This window comes from Silurus meridionalis, chromosome 27, assembly GCF_014805685.1.
Source record: "Silurus meridionalis isolate SWU-2019-XX chromosome 27, ASM1480568v1, whole genome shotgun sequence".
In the NCBI taxonomy this organism is placed as follows: domain Eukaryota; kingdom Metazoa; phylum Chordata; class Actinopteri; order Siluriformes; family Siluridae; genus Silurus; species Silurus meridionalis.
In genome coordinates, this window is record NC_060910.1 from 14,125,201 (window position 1) to 14,148,082 (window position 22,882).

A 22,882-nucleotide genomic window follows, 5' to 3' on the forward strand; every position below is an offset into this window, starting at 1 on the left:
CTTTCTTTACCTGGAGACCACTCTTTGCAGCTCAGGATGGTTCCACGTGAACAGCCTAATGATCCACGAAGTCCATGAGCAATTTAAGAACTATGAGGGTGGATTTGGTCTGTGATTAATATAAACAGTCTGCTACAATGGTTTAGGACTGCAATTTGCATGAATAGTTTTGCATGTAAGTGTTTATCACTGAGCGGTGCACCTCAACAATGATGAAACTGAAATGAATGGACATTCAGTGCCACCCAGATAAGGATGGGATTCCTTTTGTGTCTGGCTCCTCTCGAGGTTTCTTCCTCTTACTGTACCATCTCAGAGAGCTTTTCTTTGCCACGGTAAGCCACAGCCCCTCATTAGGGATAACTTATTGGCACAAACATATCAATTCTAATTAAATTGAATGTTTCATACCTATGGACTGATGGACCTTACTGTACACTAAGAAAGTGTAAACTTTTTACTCCACATATGTAATAATATGTAATATGTAATATATTTCCTCCCCAAACTTTTTTATACTGCTTTTTTTTCAGGCATTGCTTTACAGAAGTAAATATGTATATCTGCACAGGCTAATCTCTATATCTGTAGAGGATCAAGTTCTGAAAGGAAACAACACTAAATATCTATTACATAACATGGCATGATCAGGTTACCTGCCGCTGCCTGGCAAACCTGCAGGTGATGAATAAACATCAATGACGTGGTTTGTTTTTAATACCGCGCATGCGCACTCGGGCACTGTCGCGCTCTATTCTTTCCTTGGGAACTTCAATCACACAAATAAAGCAGCAGATATGCATGCTCTATTCGTGTAAGGGGTTGATTGTAAACCCTGTGCGCGCCCTGTAGTAGTAATCGCCGAACTTGTATTTGCACTAGGAATCATTGCGAAATCGCTGTAGGACTATTTTTTCCCTCCGCGAGGCCGCGCACGGGGTCGTGAGGTGTCCAAGATGGCGGCTACGTGTAACGTCCAGGCTTTTTAAAAGGTAATGAAATAAATGGTTTGAAATCATGGGGTGAGCTACAAACCCCTGCGTTGTGTTTACGATATTTTCGGTTGTTGGAAAGGTTTGAGGTGGGAGCGTGTCATTGGTGTTAGTCCGGGCTGAGCAGGGTTTTTTTTATAGCTTGTTAGCGAACTAGCTAAGGTTTAACATTAGCTGGGATGTTGCTGTCAGTCAATCGCTCTTCTGGATTCTTATGCAGAATGTTTCTTATTTAAAAGTGCTTCATTCGAACGCGATCTTCAACTCCTGCTGTCTGTTTTTCTGTGTCTCATTAAACTGTACTTATATTTGATCACGCATTGAGGATTAGCTGCAAAAAATGGCGTTAAAACGAGCAACAAAAAGCTTAAACTGGAGCTCATGGTGGCTCCATGCACTACAGTACACACTCACTACAGTAAAATACACTGCTGCACGTTTCGCTTTATTAAGATCAGATTCACGATTCAACTTGTGTTCATTATTACCCGTGTGTCAGCACTCTGATGCATGCACAGCTCTCATGCTTAAACTCGATCTGTATGTTTTGCCCAGGCACTCCATGTTGACCCAACAGAGCTTTAGGATCCACTGTGACAAAGCCTGTCGTCCTGCCATCTGTCCTGCACTAACATGGCCAAGGACCAGCCAAATGTGTTTGACCTCCTCCCGCATCTGGAGTCTACAGACCTGCATGAGCTGGAGCAGGTCAGAAGTGTCCTACAAGAGAACCTTAGTGCAGGTTTGTCATCTCCAACATCACTGTGCGAAAACATTAGCGTGCACATGCTTGCGCTTCTTCACACTTGGGTTAGATGTACGATGCACACTCGGTGGCCACTTTCACATCATGCATACTGCATGTGTTTTAGAATCAGAGGTGTAAATAGAACCTGGAAATCACACTTGGGTAAAAGTATACCTTACTGCAAAACTTACTGCATTCCAAGTCTCCAATCTGATTCGAGTAAAAGTCTTGGAGTATCTGATTTGAATACTGCTTGAGTGTTTTACTCATATCGAACAGTGTGGACAATGCACTAGTCCTCAACACTAAGATGTGTGTTGGTTTAAAAAAAAAAAGGCCAAAAACAGTTGATTTGTGAGGTTTTATTGCCTAAAATACAATAAATTGTACACCAACACTGCACTAACCAACATCAACCCAACATCCTGTTCAACGTGCCAGAATGAAACAAAAATCAAACAAGTCAATCAAAAAAGTAGTAAAGGGATCTTTAAAAATAAAACTCTTCAATTAGCAAATGAAATGACAGTACAGTCGTTCCCCGTCTATCGCTATAGTTACGTGCCAAAACCGACCGCGAACAACCAATTTCGGCAAAAATAGACACCACCGCAAAAATGCTTTTTTTATTTATTTATTTATTTATTGTTTAAGCCATAAATCATCCTCCCACACTCTTTAAACACACAGAAAACATTTGCAAGAATATAGCGAGATGAATTCTGTGTACATTTATAGAAATGTCACATTCATTGTAAGTACAGAAGTACCGTAGCGTAGCCTTTGCGTAGTTTCTCTGCTTGTTTATTGGTTGAAGTGTCTGATGACGTCAGAAAAGGGGCCGAGTTAAAGATACACGTCACCGCATTCTTTAATTTCATTGGCTAAATCTTGTGATGTACGTCTTAGACTTTTTTTCTGGGCACTACAAAGAATAAATAAGCGGAAACCGGCGGTTTCTTTTGATGCTACTCTTTTCCTGTGATGAACTGAAATCGGGACCATTCACGAAACAAAGGTTATTTGAAAATTCTAAATCTCTATAAAGTGGGACTGCGAGGATCAACCCAAGATAAATTCGAGGGACGACTGTTTCGTGTCACAAAGTAAAATAAACATTAGTATTCAATCGACAAATTAAATGAAACGAAATAATTGTAGACAAAATAAAAACAAATTTTTAGAGCTGAGGTTCAGTCTCCAAGAGGGACAAGATTTGGAAATTTATTTAACCTCTTTTTGGACTTTAAATGAGGCCAGCGGTGCTAAAAAGTCACTCACAGGCAGCAGATGCAGGTAGGAGAGTGTCGAGCAGAAAAACTAAGCTGCGGCAGTTTCCCAAAATTTTGATAATAAGTACCGGTCATTGTCGAGTTAAAAGTACAAATATTAAATCATAAATGTAGTGGTAGAAGTTGCTTATTTATTTATTTTTTTATGCTCTTGAAAGTAACCAAAAAATAGTTTAAGTACCGTAGTAAAGTATTTTTACTCAAAAACTTTACATCCCTGTCAGAATCAGCTTTAATGCCAGGCATCATTACATGCACAAGGAGTTTGTCATTGTGGGCTGGTGCTATAAAAACGTCAAAACTAGTAGTAGTCATGGTTGTTTTGTGGTTATGTAACATGTATGGAATAATAATGCGGGGTTTATTTTAATATAAAAGAATCGATAGAGAATGCAGCTCTGATGTTCATGAGCTCCTGGGCCCGGTTTTTCAAAAGGTTTAATCCGGATAAAATTGATCCGGATTTAGTAATCCTTTTTTTTTTGCGATCCGTGATCACGTAATCCAGTTTACTTCTTGAGCCAGTTTTTCAAAGCAACATCGGATTGGATAAATCTGATCCGGATAGGAACTTTTCAGGATCACCAAATCTGGATAACCAGTGCTTAAACAGGATAGGAAATCACAATGTAGAACTATAGATATGTAAAGAGCAACAAGTAGAATAGGCAGTGTGGGGTCAATATAAGTTTATTATTATTTGAAATGAAAACACACACATTTAAAAGAAACTAAACACAAGAAAAAACCCACCCCATCCTCTTCCAGCAGTCCGCTCATCTGAGACCTACAACACAAACACTGTACATTTGAGGATATTTATAACAAGTTTCAAATATAGATGTATTGAATTAAAAAAAAAAGACTTAATGTCAAATACTCCACAATAATTTCAGACTTCCTCATCTGATGTGGAGAGACCAGCTTGTCTGAGCATAGCCTTTAGGAGGCGGATCTCAAGTCTGGCCTTGGTTTGCTGCAGTTTGGTCAGAGTCAGTTGTTCCTCTGCCAGATGAAGCTGTGCTTCTGCCATTTCAGTCTCTTTTTGCAGAAGTGCCTTGTAATCATCATCTTTGTTTGATGAAGGGCGCTTCAAGCCTTTGCTCTGAGATCCTGTGGCAACTACCACTGGCTCAACCAATGAGGATCCAGCTTCTTCCTCAGGAACAGAGCTGAGATTCAATATAAATACGCCTCTGGATCAGCCTCAGGAGGAACTGGCAGATTCTCCTCCTCCTCCTCAATCCAAGGCTCGCCATCCCCTACAACACCTTGAATACCATGGAGAGCTTGCGACTTCTCACCTCCAATGATGTCGAGGACCACATCTGTGTAATCTCCTCTTAAATGGCTTGTTGCCTGTTTGTGGGTTTTGGCTTCAGCATGGTCCTTTGTTGCCCTGGCCTTAAGATTCTTCCACCGCAATTTGATTTGGTCTGTGGTCCTCCTCTGGCCAGACCCTATGGCATTCACATTTTCTGTGATTAAAATCCAAACATCATTTTTCTTTTTGTTGGTATCCTTAGCAGAATTAAAACTTCCCACTATTGTTCCATAATGGCACCGAACACCCTCTAGTAGTGCATTGGTTTCAGCAGCAGTGAAGTTACAGCTTCTTGAGTCCATGGTTCCGTTGCTTTACTATAGTGAACATTGTTCATCAATTATAGGCCTTGGGTCCAATTGCCTCAATTGAACACAAGCCAAAACTAATCAGTTGTAATAGGTGTGTCTGAAAAGACCAACTACACAGCCATATAAATCAGCCTTTCTCAGAGGATTCACAGAGAGACAGTGAAATGGCAGGTGTTGTCCACCGCCACCACCACTTTGCCAGGAGAGGATACCGTCAAAGGGTGTATGTTGAACGTACCAAGCCACTGGAGCAATACACCACTGAGGAGCTGTATGTCCGGTTTCGCTTTGGGAAGGCTGATATAGAGTACCTTGTGAACCTTCTCAGGCCAAAACTTCAACACAGAACCCAAAGGAGTCACGGTCTGTCTGTGGAAGACCAGATCCTCATTGCTCTCCGATTTTATGCATGTGGGACTTTCTATCAGGTTGTTGGTGACTATATGGGAGTGGTGAAATCAGCTGTGTGTGATGTGGTGAGAGATGTGTCAATCGCACTGGCCAGCCTGGTCAATGAATTTGTTTCTTTTCCAAAGGACAACCAGATTGCCCAGGCCAAGCGCAGCTTTTTTCTTTTGGGGAATATGCCCAATACTATTGGAGCAATCGACTGCACACATGTGCATATACAAGCACCTCGTGAGAATGAATGGGAGTTTATAAACAGAAAGGGGAGGCACAGCATCAATGTCCAACTTGTGTGTGATGCTGACCTCATCATCACCAACTGCGTTGTCAAGTGGCCTGGGTCTGTCCATGATGCATGCATCCTGAGGGAGAGCGCTCTATATAGAGACCTCCAAACCAACCGACCGGATGGCATAATATTAGAAGACAGTGCCTACCCACTCCTACCATGGCTGATGACTCCTTTTCTAACAGCATATACACCGGCGCAGGCACGCTTCAACACTGCTCATTGCAGAGCAAGATGTGCAATTGAGCGTTTAGATGGAGTTCTTAAGAGGCGCTTTGCATGCCTTAACTACCTGAGAGCGGAACCACAGAAAGCATGCAACATAACCCTTGCCTGTATTGTCCTGCACAACATCGCTACTAAGCGCAATGTCCCTCTCTGTGCTGACAATGATGCACCTGAGCCCCTTGGAGACCCTAACCAACCTCCTGCATTCTGCCAGAACGAGCAAACAGGACGTGCAACAAGGGACGCAATAGTTAGACACTATTTCTGATTTGGAATTGTTTTGGATTTCAAAAATCAGTGATTGCCATTCTTTGCATTTTTGGGGTTATTCTGTAATCATTGCATCCATCACTAATAAATATTCTAAAAACGAAAATATTTTCGATTGTGATGAATATATATTTATCAATTAGTGACAGAATAAAATTTGTTTTTTGTCAATTTTGACAGCTGTTTGGGGGATTATTGTATGAGGCCAAACTCTTTCTACTTTGCTGTAGGCCTATACTGAAAGGCTGAATACGTTAAAGCCTACCTAATCACTGTAGCCTGACGGATGAACAAATAAAATTAAAACCTTATGAATAAATAGGATATCTTGTAAGATACTGCATGATCCAAATATAGTATTATTTGATACATTTTTAAAGTTTTCATTACATTTTGGGCATGGAATCCACGCTGAATCCACCCTTCTGATGGCATCAGTTTAATCCAGATTTTTTGGATCAGAGTGATCCAAATCCTACAAAAAAGTTCTGAAAAACCCAAACTAAAGGTTTGATCCGGATCAAAACCAAGATTGGATTACATGATATAATCCGGTTATGTAATCCGTTTTTTTCTTTTGAAAAACCCATTTTCAAGATTTGATCCAATCTGTTATTTAAAATTACTTGTGAAAAACCGGGCCCTGGTGTCAACACAGAAAATTAATTAATAAAAAAAAAAGCGCAATACACCAAGCCACCTGCAGTCTCGGATTCACCCCAAGAGGAAATGCTAAATTATACCCCAAGAAAATATAGAAATAAATAAATAAATACACCTTTATTGTGGGATAGTGGTATTTAAGTTCAAGTTGTAGAGGTTAGATGATTTCAATATTTCTTTCTTAAGCAGATCTTGATAAGCAATCACATGGTGACCACAGTTACCTTTTATTGCTATTAATGTTAATTTATAGTGCTAATAAAACAGTTTGAAGTGGTTGAACAAACGGTGCTGGTGGAACTGTAGCTTTGTACTTAAAAATGCGTGAAGAATTGATGTTTGCGAAAAAGACAATTATTTTAATGCCATAAAACTTTAACATTCAAAATCGACATTCTGTCAGAGCTTGTATTGTTCTAGGTAGAAAAAATATATTTTTATACTGTAATACGGTAGGGGAAAAAATTATTTGATCCCTTGCTGATTTTGTGAGTTTACCCCCTTACAAAGAAATAAAAATAAAAAAAACATTACAGAAAGCTTATAAATGAATTTGTATTTGATGAAGTGAAATAAGTACAAGTAACAAATTATCAAGAATTCTGACTCCCACACACCCAATTTAGTTCTTTACCTTTAGGAAGGTTCTCCTAATATCAACTTAGGTGTCTTTTATACACATAATATCACAGACTCAACCTCTTCTATTCCTCTTCTCTAAGAAATGTCAAAGGATGTCAGGGACAAGATTGTAGACCTGCACCAGGCTGCAATGGGCTACAAGACCATCCGATTGTTGCCTTGGCTGTATGTTTTTGGTCATTGTGATGCTGGAAGACCCATCCACAACCCATCTTTAGTGTTCTGGCTAAGGCCAGAAGGTTCTCATCTAAGATTCTACAGTGCATGGCCCCGTTCATGCTGAAGTCTTCCTGTACTGTTAGCAGAGAAACATCCCCAAAGCAGAATGTTTCCTCCTCCATGTTTGACAGTGGGGACGTGTTCTTGGGGTCATATTCAGCGTTTCTCTGCCTCCAAACACAGCGAGTCGAGTTGATGTCAGAAAACTTAATTTTGGTCTCATCTAACCAACATCACCTTCTCCCAAGCCTTCTCTGAATCATTCAGGTGTTCACGGCAAACTTCACACGAGCCTGTTCATGGATTTCAGTGTGTTACTGATGGTTTTCTTGGTGACTGTGGTCCCGGCTCTTTTGAGATCATTACCAAGCTCCTCCTGTGTAATTCTGTTCTGATCCCTCACCTTTCTCATCATGATTCATTAAAGAATCATCTTTAACCCATGAGGCGAGATTTTGCATGGAGCTCCAGAGCGAGGGCGAATGATTTGATCTTGTATTTCTTCCATTTTTGAATTATCGTGCAGTGGTCTCTTTCTCACCAAACTTCCTTTTGATGGTCTTGTAGCCCAGCCTGGTGCAGGTCTACAATCTTGTCCCTGACGTCTTTTGACAGCTCTTTGGTTTTGCTCATGTTGGTGGAGAGGTTTGAATAGAAGAGGTTGATTCTGTCACGTGTCTTTTATACACATGTAGATATTAGGAGAAAGGTACAGGACTAATTTGGGTGTGTGGGAGTCAGGATTCTTGCTGGTTGGAACGAGATCAAATATTAATTTCTCCCTATCAAATACAAATTCATTTATATATAATATTAATGTATTATTTTCTATATTTGATATTCTTTCTGTTACCTTCCATACAAATTCTTAACTGTTCATTTTCTTTGTAAGGGGTAAATATATCAAATCAACACAGGATCAAATAATTATTTCCCCTGATGTCTCTCAGAAAAGTGTTATTATTTATCACAATCTTTATTTTGTCTCAATATTTTAGCTTTTAATTGTATACAAAAAAAATTCTATAGTGGTTGAATTGTATCGTGTGTACGGTAAGATTTTAGAGTGTTATTAATATCTGGCGATGTTTGTGTCAGATAAAGGGTCTGTGCTTCTCAATGGCCTTGTGGATTACTATCTGGACACTAGCTCTCCTCAGGCTTTGGACCTTCTTTCCTCCATCAGGGAGCCTCATGACAAGGTAAGGACACAATCTGTGCTCGAAGTGAAGAAAAACTCTTCTACACCTTCAGGCTCTTTGTTTGGAAAGACATTGCTGTTCATATTCAAACATGAGTTTTAATGCCTAGGATTGCTTTTGAAGCCAACTTCCTGTATTAAACATTTTTGACCCGTGTGTCTTTTTATTGAAGCATCTTTTGGACAAGTTGAACGAGTGCATGGCGAAGCCGAGCAGCCGACTTCTGACCCTCAGTCTCCTCGGACATGTTGTTCGCAAACAGCCTTCGTGGATTCACAAGATCTCGCTTCCCTCTGCTCGCTTCACTACTCAGATGCTTGAAGGTACTAAGCGAAAAGGCTTCCAAACCGGTGGTTTAGAGAAATAGAGATTGTCCTACATCTGTTCAAGATACGCTTTAGAGTGTCATTTTAATTCCTAAAACCTGCAAATGTCTTACACAATTACATAAATAAACACTTTAGAGATATTTATGAATATTTATGCCATATTTGGATTAAATCATATTTCGTCTTGTGCTGCTTTGTGTTTCCTCATCAAAAGACTGAGTCAGATGTTGTGGTTCTTATAACTGGAGTGTTGGTGTTAGTCATCCTGCTACCCGTGATACAGCAGACCACTAAACAGCTCCTGTTTGAGTTTTTTGACATCTTTGGACGTCTTGCAGCTTGGAATCAGAGAAACCCAGGTCCTTCACACACACACACACACACACACACACACACACACACACACACACACACACCTGTTTGTTTATCTGTAATATGTAGTAATACATATATGTTAGATAAGTAGTAGAGGTCGACCGATAGGGGATTTTACCAGTCTGGATAGTTAGGTTGGATCATACTTCCATTGTACAAAAACAAACGCTTTATGTACAATAGTAATAAACTTTATTTAAAAAAAAAAAAAGTGCTAAATAAAAATAATATAAATATATACATTAAATTAATAAATATTCAAATTGAAACAAATAATAACACTTAAAATCAATAAAAACAGTTACATCCAAAATGAATAAAAAAGACGGTTTAAATAAACATCACATGGCGTCAGTGATCCCTCTAGAGGCCACTCTCGTACTGTGCAATGCAACACGGAAAAACAGGATGGATTGCTGGTACGGATTTTTATATTCGATTCATCGGTCGACCTCTAATAAGTATCTAGCCAGCCACACTGTGCAAGCAAAAGATTTCTATACTTGTTTGTGTAACAAATATACAGATTTTTAGGGAACTGTAAGAAGTAATTTAATGTTTTTCCACAAAATAAAATGACAAAACAGACAATGACAATTGTTTAAATTGGCTACTTAACCAGAGACACTGCTAACTGTTGTTGACTTGATTTCCGTAGCAACAGCGAGAACAATAGTTGAACCAGTTCTGAGCAGAAAATGTTTGCACTCAGACACTTGTGTAAAATTTCTCACAACATAGTAAATATAAATTTAATGTCCAGAATATTACTATGTTGTGTGCATCTTCTAGGCCATGCTCAGGGAGCGTATGCAGTTCACCTGCACGCCAGCGTGTACTCGTTCTTTCATCGCCTCTACGGCATGTACCCCTGTAACTTTGTGTCGTACCTGCGTGCCCACTACAGCATGAAGGAGAACGTGGACACTTTTGAGGAAGTAGTTAAGGTGTGTTTGCTGCTCTTGTGTTGTTCTCTATTATTCTTGATTTTGCTGGGCGTTAAATCAAATTCCATATGCTCTAAATATCCATTTTGCAATTAATTCCATCAGCCAATGCTTGAACACGTGCGGATACATCCAGAGCTCGTTACAGGAACCAAAGATTATGAACTGGACCCGATTAGGTGAGCCTGATTGCGTGTGAACAAAATGTCAGAGATGTTTTACGTATCAGCGTGTGGTCAAGCGTTCTGTTCCTGTGCTCCAGGTGGAAGAGGTTCGAGACCCATGACATCGTGATTGAATGTGCCAAAGTGTCCCTGGACCCTAAGGAAGCATCTTGTGAGGAGGGCTACTCATCTCTGCCTGACCACGTGCCACGGCGCCTCATCGACAGCAGCAGGTCCTGCTCAGAGCTCAGCACCCCTGGTTAGGAAGCGCTCATTTCCACATCAGTACATTTTTTTAATTCCCGGTTAAATCAGTTTTGATCATTTGTGCATTGTGTGTCTTTACAGGAAGCTCACCTTGCACTTCGATGGCCACAGTTCGCCAGTCTCTTTCTCTTTCCTTACCACATCTGACTGTCACTCAGCACCCAGGCCACAGTCCACAGACCCTCAGGCCACAGGTAAATCATCCTTCTCAAAGCTCACATAAATAACCCTGAACTGGAAAATGTAAAAAACTGTGGATTGTGTTTCTGTTTCTCGAGCACGTTCTCTCAGCACCACTGCTGCTACATGAATGTGACTCATCACAACACTACAGAGACCGAGGCGTGTTCTGACAGCCACGTAGAATACAGATTAACATGGCAGAGGTAGAGCTGTAACTTCCTGAAGACAGAACAGGAAAAGAAAATCTGGTTTTATTTGATCTTTTTACTTCTTGCACTACAAAGGCCTGTTTGTGAAAGTTGTTGATGAGTTAGAAGTCAGAAGGCACTTCAGTCAATTTATGATTTGCTGTCTGTCTGAACCAATGGAAATGTAAGCGAACTATCTGTACCATGATGAAATGCATTGCATCATGTTTTTTTCCATTGCGTCGTATTGCATTAAATCACATTGTGATGAATCAAATCGCACTGCATCGTAATAGGAGTGAATCATGTGGCACTGCATCGGTGGCTGCTTCACATTTATCTTTAATGTAGCGTATCATTGACTATGCATCAAGATGCGTTTCACATCAGCCTTAGTTATGGAGATGCACATTCCTAGTTCAATCAAACCAACCTGGTATATAAAATGATTTATGTTTTTTTTTTTTTTTTTTTACAGACCATTGAAGCTCATTGGAAGAGTATCGTATAAAGTGTCAGTTTAATATTCTCCTACTGTGAAACTTGGTGGTTCTTAGATGAAACCTTCTTAGACCAACTTGTTAAACTGTTCTATGGCCTTTAAACGGTCTTTGCTGTGCACGATTGTGTTGACAGGGTCTTGAGACGATGTCCACAGGGATGAAGGAGGCCATGTGGAGCCCTTCCAGTGTGTGTGGGATGAGTACCCCTCCCAGCTCTAGAGGAATGTCCCCCACTACTGTCTCTGATCACTCACACAGTGCCTCCCAAGTCTTGGGGCGGGTCCCGAGCACACCAGGTCAGAGGGCAAAAGTGCTGTGATGTGATCTGTATTAATGTATGTATGTAATATTAAGGTGACTTAGATTTTAGTGTGTAAAGCTAAGTCATGTGTGTTTCACAGTGGATGGGAAGATTCCATCTGCCTTCATGCCCTCAGGGTCCTCCCCTCTCCCGTCACTCTCAGGGGAACTCGAGCACACTGCCCAACACACCAGCATTACTCTCTCACATCCTAAGGTAGAAATGGTATAATGGAAGGGTATTTATACTTTTATGTGAAATTCCTAGAATTTGTAGTAGTAACAAGAAAACTTGTCATCTTGGGAATTACCTTCTGAATGATCTCTCTCTCTCTCTCTCTCTCTCTCTCTCTCTCTCTCTCTCTCTCTCTCTCTCTTTCTTTCTCTCTCTTTATTTAATTATTATTCTTTTTTTTAATCCAGACGAATCAAGAGATTAAAAATAGCAATCACACAGCTATCAACGGCAAAGGTGAGCATACAGCATGTTCAATGTAGAGCAGTTGTGTTTTTTTTTTTTTTTTTTTTGCTGTAGTATTTTGAATTTGCATTTGGGTATAGAATCTGTATATTTGATTTAGCACCCTTTACCCTGGATGCACTTCTTAACAGAACCCTCCCTATTTATCTGGGCTTGGGACTGGCACTGAGAGTGAGGCAGTTAACCCTAATGGCTGGAAGAAGAGTAGTGGAAGTAGAGTAGAGTAGTGGAGGCCAGGTTTAGAGAAGAGGTGACCATCTAGAGCACCACAGACACATTATTTGCTTTGAAAATGTTGATGGAGAAGTATAGAGAAGGTCAGAAGGAGTTGCGTTGTGTGTTTGTGGCTTTAGAGAACACGTACGACGGGGTGCTGAGAGAGGAGTTGTGGTATTGTATGAGGAAGTCAGATGTGTCAGAGAAGTATGTGTGGCAGTGTGGCAGCAGTAAAGTGTGCAGTAGGAACAACACACTATTTCAAGGTGGAGGTTGGACTGTATCAAGGATCGACTCTGAGCCCTTTCCTGTTTGCAGTGATATTGTGATTTGGGGTGAGACTAGGGAGCAGGTTGAGAAGAGCCTTTAGAGGTGGAAGTACGTGCTGGAGAGAAGGGGAATAAATGTCAGTAGGAGTAAGACAGAGTACATGTGTGTGAAGAAGACGGAAGGCAGTGGAGTGGTGCGGTTGCAGGGAGAAGAGGTAGAGAAGGTGGAGGACTGTAGGTACCTGGGTGCAAAGTAATAGAGCATGTGAAGAAAAGAGTTGCAGGCAGGGTGGAGTGGGTGGAGAAGAGTGGCAGGGGTGATTTGTGATTGAAGAGTATCTGTGAGAGTGAAAGGGAAAGTTTATAGGACTGTGGTGAGACCTAAGATGTATGGTTTAGAGACAGTGGCATTGAGTAAAAGACAGGAGGTGGAACTGGAGGTAGCAGAGCTGAAGATGTTGAGGTTTTCGTTGGGAGTCACGACGATGGACAGGATTAGAAATGAGTTTATTAAAGGGACAGCGCATGTAGAATGTTTTGGAGACAAGGTGAGGGAGGCGAGATTGAGATGGTTTGGACATGTGCGGCCGAATCTTCTTCTTTCGGCTGCTCCCATTAGGGGTTGCCACAGATGGATCCGCTGTGGCGGCCCCTAAAGGGAGCAGCCGAAAGAAGATTCACCTATAGAATATGGATGTCGATTCCAGACTAAAGTTACTCTGTGCTATTTCTTAGGTACAGTTGATGGTCTTAGTCCTTTTTCATTGAACGAGCTCTCTGACTTTGTGAAGAGGACGGAGAAAGAGAAAGAGGAGGGTGGGTGTTTATATAACTATCAATTTGAAATGTCATTAAATTGTATATGAAATGTATCGTATGTAAAATAAGATTGTTATGGACATTTCATGTTCAAGAAAATACAAAAATGAACATTAAACATTGATCCTTAATAAAAGTGTAATGATCTCTGTATGAGTATACGTAACTGCAGAAAATGTTTTGTAATAATAAATCATTTTCACTGTGTTTTTTACACTCCAGATGCCATCACAGCAGAGCTGCTGACCATAACCCAGGGTAAACCCGACCCTCTCCCCACACCAGCCTCAGACTCCTCCTTCTCTGGCACAACCAACACGCCTCTCCCATTAAACGCCAGCATTTATACCCCACATCAGAATTTGGCCTCCACCCCAGACAGGCCAGTGAACACCACTTCAGAAGGAGATCTGCAGCCGTCCTGGAACCTGTGGCCCTGTTTCACTCCCATAGAGAACGTCTTGAGCCCTTCAGCAGCTGAGGACGTCTCTCTGGAGCTGTTTAAAGGTTCATTTCCTTATGAACATCTCTTTGACCTGGCCTTGCCCAAGCTGGCCTCTCTGTTTATGGAGAAGAAGACCATTGAGTATGAGCAGAAGGCTGGCAGAGAGGAGGTGGAGGTGGGGGACCTGTCGGCTACTTCGCCTCTGGAGGTTCTGGATCGTCTCATTCAACAAGGTCATGACCTTCATGAAAAAGTATTGAGGTAAATAAGGTTATAGGTTTATACATCCAGGTTTATAATAAATTGTTTGTGAAAATAACAATGTTGAATATAAATATTTGATGTCTTTCAGATCTCCTTCATTAAACCTCTTGACTGAGCCACACTGTGGAGGTAAACATCATAGCACTAAAGGAAAAGGTATACAGTATATAATATACACATCGACTCTGCAAACTGTTATAAAGGTCTGTCCTTCAACCTGTCATTTGGATCCACTTCTTTCCTGCCTGTCTGTATCCATTCATTTTTAATTATCTTTTATAATTATCTTACCTTTATATCTTTCCTTTAAAATCTCTTCATGTGCTATTTATTTTCCTCATTCTTACATTTCACTCTGGACATTTTTTTAAATACTACATTTAATATCAAAACTGTATTGTATTATACATGTATTTGTATATTTATATATTTATTTATGTCTGGTCGATTTGATTTGCATTCTTGATTTGAATTTTTTATTAAAGTAATCCCCGGCTTTACCGTGGTTCGGATCTCGGCCCCCGGTTTATCGCGGAATTGCGTTTGCCACATAACTAATTTGATCTGCTGATTTTTCTCGTGGAGAGCACGACAGACCAACAAACCTTATAGGGAATTGTTTTTATGAAGTTTAATGTTGAAATAATGAAACGTATTAATAAAAATATAATCATAAACTATAAAATGAAGTAAAATGTTAATACTGTACTGTATACATAAAATAGCATTTTGGGGTGGCGTTCTTTTATCACGTTTTTTTTTTTTTCCTTTATCGTTCTGGTTACGTTCCAAAACGGGGAGAGAGGGAAAGGAGGGAGGAGAGAGAGAGTGGTCAGCTGAAACAGAAATAAAGCTGCAGCTAAAGTCAGCTAAACTAGCCCTTTTCTGCAACATCATTTTCAGGCAATGTAGATGCCAGAGGTGTGTTGAAGTTATTGTTTAAAAGCCACTGAAGAGCTCATTTTAATTGTGCGCAGTGCAAGTTTTAGCAAATGATCTCGCCCTTTGCAACGCGTCACAGTGCATCATTATCACTAAATCAGAAGAGTATTGTAAGATTATAGAATTGTTTTATGGTGTTGATGATGGTGTATTTTGTGTGTGTAGGCGCCGGCGCTCCTGATGAACTGGCCACGTTGCGCAGTCAGCTGCTGCTTTTGCACAACCATCTGCTTTACGAGAGGCACAAAAGAGAGCAGCATGCACTGCGCAACCGCCGCCTACTCCGCCGTGTCATCAACGCCACCGCACTGGAGGAGCAGAACAACTCGATGGTGAGGAATCTGAGTGTCACACATACTCAAAGAAAGAAGCAGAGGTGTACAGGAAAAAAAAATGATACCTCAGTTAAAGTATATATGCTTTAATGCAAAACTTACTCCATTACATGTACATTCCAATATGACCTGAGTAAAAGTCTTAGAGTATCTGATTTGAACAGCACTTGAGTATTTTCCTCATATTGAACGTAGGCTCCAAGATGCACTAATACTCAACACTAGACACACATTAGTGAAAAGACAAAACAGTTAATTAATACGGTTTTATTTCCTAAAATACAAATCTTTTGTCCGTGCAAATAGCAATACATCATTCGAATCTGTAAAGAGTCTACTTTCATTTGGATACACACAATAACAACAAAACGCTGTGCTTTTGTAAAATAAAGAAAACAGACAGGGGGCGCTCTCTGCCCAAAACAAATATAAAATTACTTTAAAACATTTACAAGAATATTTTGTCTTAATGCTCTACACTATGTTGAGTTTGGATTTACTAATAATAAACATACATTTGCATAAAGCATCCGTACTTGTCCATGTTGATTAGAGTATTAAAAACTTAAAAAGTATTTCTCTAAGGTACATTTTGAACAGATACAAATGACCGATTGAGTTGTGATTAATCACGAGTTAACTCATGACAATCGTGCAAATAATCGCAATTAGTTATTTTAATTGATTTAAAGCCATAATATATTTATTTTTGTACTGTATTATTTATATTATATTATTTTATATTATTTAGTTGCAACACCTAAACAGTAAACCTTATAATGGAATTCGTTGTCACTGAATGCCGTTATCGATCATACTTATGTTTACATACGTGATTTACTGTCTTTACTCTTTACGTTTACTTTGTTTAAATGTTCGTTTGCATATTGAATTTATGCATATATCATTTAGTTATTCTACAAAATTCATTATATATTCTATATGCTTCTATCTTTACAACTAAACAAAATGTCTTTTTTTTAGTTTGTTGTCAAAACAATGTTGTATTATATTTTAAATAGATTTTTTGGTTGTCAAATTGGCATTTAAATCAATGCAAATGTTGATTTACACACATTGCTTCACCTTGCATACTCAAATGCTGTTTTTGTTTTGTTTTTGCACAAGTGAATTTGTTCAAGCAGAAATCTCACATGGCACTATAAGCTTTATTAAATGTCTAAATTAAAGGTAAAGTGAATGTGGCTTTTGCATTTTTTTTTTTAAGCAGACTTTTATACATCAATACCCTGAATTAGGCTTTTATATGATTATCATAAGCAAAACATAAAAAAAAAAATCTGATTAATCGAAGGAAGGGAAAAAAAGCGATCGATTATCATAATCATTAGTTGCAGCTCATATATTCTATTCTATTCCATTCCATTATATATGTGTTACTTTAGAAGCTGATCATGTTGGATCAGTCCATGCTGCTAAGTTATCGAGTGTTTGTGTGCGGTGATGTTGCAGAGGGCCCAGCTGCGACTGCAGGAAGTGGAGATACAGACTCTGCGGGCGAGTCTGCAGGAAGAGCAGCAGCGTTCCAAGGATTTGCAGCAGGATGGAGAGGCACAGGTGGAGCAGCTCCACAGCCAGCTCCAGAAGCTTCAGCAAGAGAGGAACGACTACTGTACAAAGACTCAGGAGCTGCAGGTCAGTGCATTCACTCAGAACTGAAAACGAAACTAACAAAAGCATGTGCCCGAGTTGCTCATGCATTTAGGCCAAAAATCACACTTGATTGTGAGCTGAAAGTGCATTATCATAAAATTTGAAAAAGTTCCTATGATTAAATTTATTTATAAGGTAATATTAAGGACAGTAGGTTAGGTTCCCTGGTGGTCTAGTGGTTAGGATGCGGCGCTCTCACTGCTGCGGCCCGGGTTAGATCCCCGGTCAGCCATTAGAGTTGCACAAACCAGTGCACTCTTAGTGCCAGTCCCAAGCCCGGATAAATGGGGAGGGTTGCGTTAGGAAGAGCATCCAGCGTAAAACATGTGCCAAATCAAATATGTGGCTCATGAATACGGATGATCCGCTGTGGTGACTCCTAATGGGAGAAGCCGAAAGAAAGATTAAGGACAGTAAGTTAATAGTAAGTTAATAATTAGGACACATGACTCTAATATCCTAATGCACTTTTATTTTCCAATGTATAATACAGCTGTTCAGTGATCTCGAATCAGAGACATGAAACAAAATCTTGGAAAATAAATGTTTGAATATGTTTTATCCTTGTCAGAGTGACTTGCACGAATGTAAGAAGAAAATGGACAAGATGGGGGCGGAGCTGCAAAGAGCCAATAACAAAGTTTGCAATACAGGACACCTGCTTAGCCAGTTGTCTATCAAGGTGAGACAAATATTTATATATAAAACACCACATAATATTCATGTGCAATAGTGCAATAATTATACAGTATCTCACAAAAGTGAGTACACCACTCACATTTCAGCAAACATTTCATTATATCTCCTTAAGGGACAATACTATAGAAATGAAACTTGGATATATTTTATACACTCTGGACACAGTTTTGACACGTTCACCTAGGGTGTACTCACTTTTATTGCCAGCTGTTTTGACAGTAATGGCTGTATGTTGAGTTATTTTCAGAGGACAGTAAATCTATGCTGCTACACAAGCTGCACACTGACCAAAATATATCCACGTTTCATTTCTATAGTATTGACCCTTGAGGATACACTAAAATGGTTGTACTCAATTTTGTGAGATGCTGCAAATTTATTTTGTCTTCTACACCTCCCAGCTCAACAACAGCGAAAGCCTGGAGCAACAGATGGCCTTCTTGAACAAACAGCTGTTACTGCTGGGCGAAGCCAATCAACTGTGTGTACAGGAAGTCCAGCGACTTGGACCCGACTCACATAAAGTAAGCATGAAGCTTTGTTTTTATATTAAAAGTTGGTTTTCGTTTTTTATTAGTAATCCAGTTACAGGGTTTTAGATCATTACATAATTAGTTTCTTTTGGTTAATGTTTAGATTCAAGTATGAAAATGTTCAACATGTACGTTATCATGCTTTCCTAAATTCACAGTTTTGTTTGAGGCAGTGTATTGAATTTTCTATGACCTGGATCATTATGCAGGCCAGATCTGAACTAATCAATATTTACTTGATAGTAGGTGTAAGTATGTGTATAGTGGATATAGCTATCTGCAGGTGTATGTAGGTAGGGGTAGGAACATGAGTAGAACCTACCTTTTATCATTGACCAGAATGTATGTAGTACTAGTTGAAATAGGTATGCATAATAGTTACAAGTAACACTGCATACAGCACAGTTAAATTTAGAACAGGTTTAAGTAAAACTGCAGTTTTTCTACATTTTGTGTGTGTGTGTGATCTCTTTTAGGAGCATAAGATGCTGCAGATGTGTTCCACACGAGAGACTGAGAGGTTGAGGCAGAGCTCCATTCAGCAGAGCCAGAGGCTAGAAGCTGCCCAGCAGCGCATCACCGACCTGGAGACCCAGCTCACCAAGAAAGAGCACCTTATCCTGGAGCAGAAGAAACTCTTGGAAAATGTCAAAAATCAAGCCAAGTACAAGCTTCTCACTTATCAGACGTTGAGCTTTTCGCATGAGCTTTAAAGTGCATTGTTTGCATTTTTATGTCATAAGCCTTCATTTTCATGAACATGATTTATTGAGATTCTTTTTGTTTATTCCATCTGACATGCCCGTGTGTTCTCTCCTGCAGAGGGCAGCTGCAAGCTTCGGAGAATAGGTATCTTGCCCAAAAACATGTGACTCAGGCACTACAATCAGAAATGCTTCAGCTGTACAGTCAGCTTGAGCTTGCCAGACTCTCAAACAGCACACCAGCAGGAGGAGCAGTGGAGCCAGGCAGCCCTCCAAACCAGAAGTGAGCAGAACATAATCTTTTTAACAAGCTGCAAAAATGAATTATTACATCTATTACAGCATTTTCCTCCATCTTTTTTCAACCTGGGGTAGGGGTAGCTCAGTGGTTAAAAGATTCAGTGGTCAGAGTTTCACTGTACTGTAATGTATATATGACAAATAAAAGCTATTATTCTATTCTTCTTCTTTACATGGGGAAAATAAGTCCCACCCTGCAGAAAATAGTATCAGTATACAATGTCTCTTGTGAAAGCAAAATGCAGATTTATCAGATTTTATGTAGGAGCTTCTCATTCTCATTTAAAAACTCAAGAAGGCACTCAATCATTAGTTAGCTATATGTTTATGGGTTGCACACAATTTGTTAGAAAAATGGCTCTTTAATTTTAACTGATATTGAGAAATTGATCAAAGATAAATCTTTTTTACTCAGTGCTAAAAAAAAAAAAAGATCAGCACTGAAAACATTGTCTGGGATATAAAACAGAGATTTGCAAAATATTCTATTAAAAATGTTCCATATTTAATTCTCGAGTAAAGTTTGATCGATACCGATCCCTAGATTTGCTCGTACGTGACGATAACCAACCAATCAACTGATAGTTTCTAAAATGGATACTGGATTAAAAAATAAACATAACACTCAATGTAAAATAGCACTGTACTTAATCATGAAAATTATGAAATACATATTAATGTTAATTATATTAATAAATATTGAGGCAAATAAGACACACAAATTGAAACAAAAACCAGCCTCTAAGTAAATAAATAGTTGCGTCCAAAATAAATAAAACAGACACTTTAGATAAACATTTGGTGTCAGTGTTTTGCCTCTAGAGGCCGCTCTCGTACTGAATAACAACCTGAAAAACATCTGTAAGGATTTTTGCAGATTTTTCCTGCAATCAACTATCGTTTCCAATTAATTGACAAAACCAATGAATTGGTCGACGACTTCTCAAGAGGACTGTGTATTTTTATTAAAGAATTTTCATTTGTTTTTATTCAAGGCAAAATGGCAGTAACGCATCCACTTCAGCTCAAACCTGTGAGTCAGTGAAAAGAGAGGACACTTCTTATGCATGTGTGAACGGTGAGTTCCTGCCGCCATCTCCATCATCCACACCATCCGCTGCACTAATCAACGGCAGTCAGGAAGAAGGCCTTCCCATGCTGTCCTGCAACTCTCCTTTGGCTGAGAGCTTCCTGGGAATGCACAACCAAGTGTTGCTGAAGAAGACCAAGAGTGCGTATGAGGAGGAGCACGCCCACCGGCTGCATGTCCAGAGCTCGGATCCTGCTGAGAAACGCACCGAGCTCACCGGGTCCCACAGGCTGGCAGAAGAAGACCCCGACCTCCGGCCTGGTGATCGACACAGGACTCGCGCTTATAACATACAGCGGCGCAGACAACAGGACCTGCGCATCATGGATTACAATGAAGCCCAGCAGGAGAAGACATAAAGGAGCCAGGAAGGTTGAGTTGGCAGGACTGCCACTGTAGATTTGCTTGCAACACTAGAAAAAAAAAGAATTCACCTTTGCAGCACTTTTTAAAATTAAGAGTGGAATGCATTGTTTTAGCAACAATTTTTAAAAGCTCTACCGTATTACAAAACAGACAAAAAAAGGAGAGACGAATGTATATTATAGTGGGCTTAAAGCTATATATAGGATCACTGTGTTTTAGGGTTCGTGTTTGTTTTTGGGCTGCGCTCACAGAAATGTAATTCAACTCAAACCTAAAACATACTGATTGTAGCTTTAGCCTGCACATCCACACTTATTAGTCTTGTAACCACCAGTGGTGTGAAATAAGAGCCCCCTTAAAAGTACCCTTGAGACCTATTCTTAGCAGTTCAGATTGGGTTTATTCCTGTATCGGATTGTTTTGTTGACATTTCAGCTTCAGATGTGTGTAAAAGCACGCTGCAGTGGTGGTTACGTTGTGTGTGTGGATCGTGTTCGGCCCGCATCGTATTAACTAGAACACGTATTGCTTTAAGTGCCGTGTTTGCTTTTGCAACTTCACGATTATTTAATGGGCTCGTACACATTTGTCCAAGCCAAAGGGTCTTTGCGAGTTGTAATTAGACAAACAACATTGAAATCTCATTAAGCATCATATTTTTTTTTGTCTCTTAGCTGTTGTTGTTGTTTTTTTGTTTTGTTTTTCCTCCCCGACGAAACAAGCACTGTAAATACTCTGTGCATCATTAAAAAAATCAAAGCCGAATACTCAGATACAACTGTGAAAGAAATGCAAAAAAAACGAAAGTTATGATTGTTCACTTGATAGATACGCAGGACAGATGATGTCATAACCTTGCTTTGGGTGCTTCGCCTGTAGAAGGAAATAATGAAGCAAGTGTTCAGTGATATAGAATTTATTTTTATTAATTCAGTTTAATACTCGGGCTTCTAAAAAGCCCAGACATTAGTGCAATACGTCTCTTAGCATTACACTTTAATGCCAGCTCAGAAGCATGGAAGGTGTCAGTGTGGTGGTGGTGGTTCTTTTTTTTATTTTTTATTTTTTTTTAAAGCTCAGTCAGAGACATCACACCCCAAAAACTCTGCTGCTGTTCGTCCTGTAATCAGGTAGTGCCTCAAATTTGAAGTGCTCCAGGCTCTTCAGTGAAATGTGTTCGATTTTGCCTTCACAGTTGTGTGGGGAAGAAGAAGATAAAAAAAAAAAAAAACACAAAAAAAACCTAGCTCCTTGGATTGTATGTGAAATGTGAATGTTTCATGGTAGCAATGTATAAACTACAATCACAAATACACTAACACACAACAGCTGATACCCTGAAATCTGAGTTCTTTGCGCTTATACAGTCACGAGTAATACGACTTTTGAATCTGGATATCAGGGATGTTTACTGATCTCTTATGGTTTTAGCTAAAAAAAATGTGAAACACTGATAAAACCATTGAGCAGTAACTGAAGGAAACGACGTTAGGAAGGACATTCCGGAGACGATCGTGGACTGTTCGGACTTTTCAGCGAGTCAACCGCAGAACCCCGTGCATGATGATGAGCCGACTCTCCTGCTCACTTTTAAATCTTGCAGCTGATATTTCATTTTAATGAAGTGTATCTGTCGTCATGGCTCCCACTGACATCTGAATAATTCATTATGTTCACAAAATGCCTTAATAAGACAAACAATAGGACATCTCTCCTTGCCCCAGAAGCCAAATTCCAGTTCTTACAACTTATGGTACCATTTGACAATAATCTGGAGTGGAGGTAGATGTCCTCAGGGAGAAAGAAAGAAGTATTGATTCTAAAGACACACACAAACAAAAGGTATTCTACTTGTTAAGCTATGACCAGAAATAATAAAAAGAATTATATGTTTTGCATGT

The 22,882-nt window shown here is 39.6% G+C and overlaps 2 protein-coding genes across 2 annotated transcripts; both read left to right on the top strand.

Moving 5' to 3' along the window:
• The first annotated feature begins 734 nt into the window (after nt 1-734).
• On the top strand, nt 735-22,879 carry tsc1a (TSC complex subunit 1a). The gene is given in 23 exon segments (XM_046841707.1): nt 735-992; nt 1,548-1,734; nt 8,485-8,588; nt 8,761-8,870; nt 8,872-8,911; nt 9,132-9,276; nt 10,085-10,239; nt 10,345-10,418; nt 10,502-10,662; nt 10,752-10,864; nt 11,678-11,840; nt 11,946-12,061; nt 12,268-12,316; nt 13,546-13,626; nt 13,852-14,335; nt 14,427-14,467; nt 15,446-15,612; nt 17,089-17,271; nt 17,861-17,971; nt 18,390-18,512; nt 18,998-19,185; nt 19,344-19,508; nt 20,521-22,879. Coding segments are annotated over 22 exon segments (3,336 nt in total). The 5' UTR covers nt 735-992; nt 1,548-1,625; the 3' UTR covers nt 20,975-22,879.
• Nucleotides 4,420-6,278, top strand: LOC124380584 (putative nuclease HARBI1). The gene has a single exon (XM_046841704.1). It carries the CDS (start codon nt 4,832-4,834, stop codon nt 5,858-5,860), a length of 1,029 nt encoding a protein of 342 aa, XP_046697660.1. The 5' UTR covers nt 4,420-4,831; the 3' UTR covers nt 5,861-6,278.
• Nucleotides 22,880-22,882: the final 3 nt, after the last annotated feature.

Coding starts and splice junctions, on each gene's coding strand:
- LOC124380584 (XM_046841704.1), top strand. CDS start 4,832: ATGGCAGGTGTTGTCCACCGCCACCACCACTTTGCCAGGAGAGGATAC.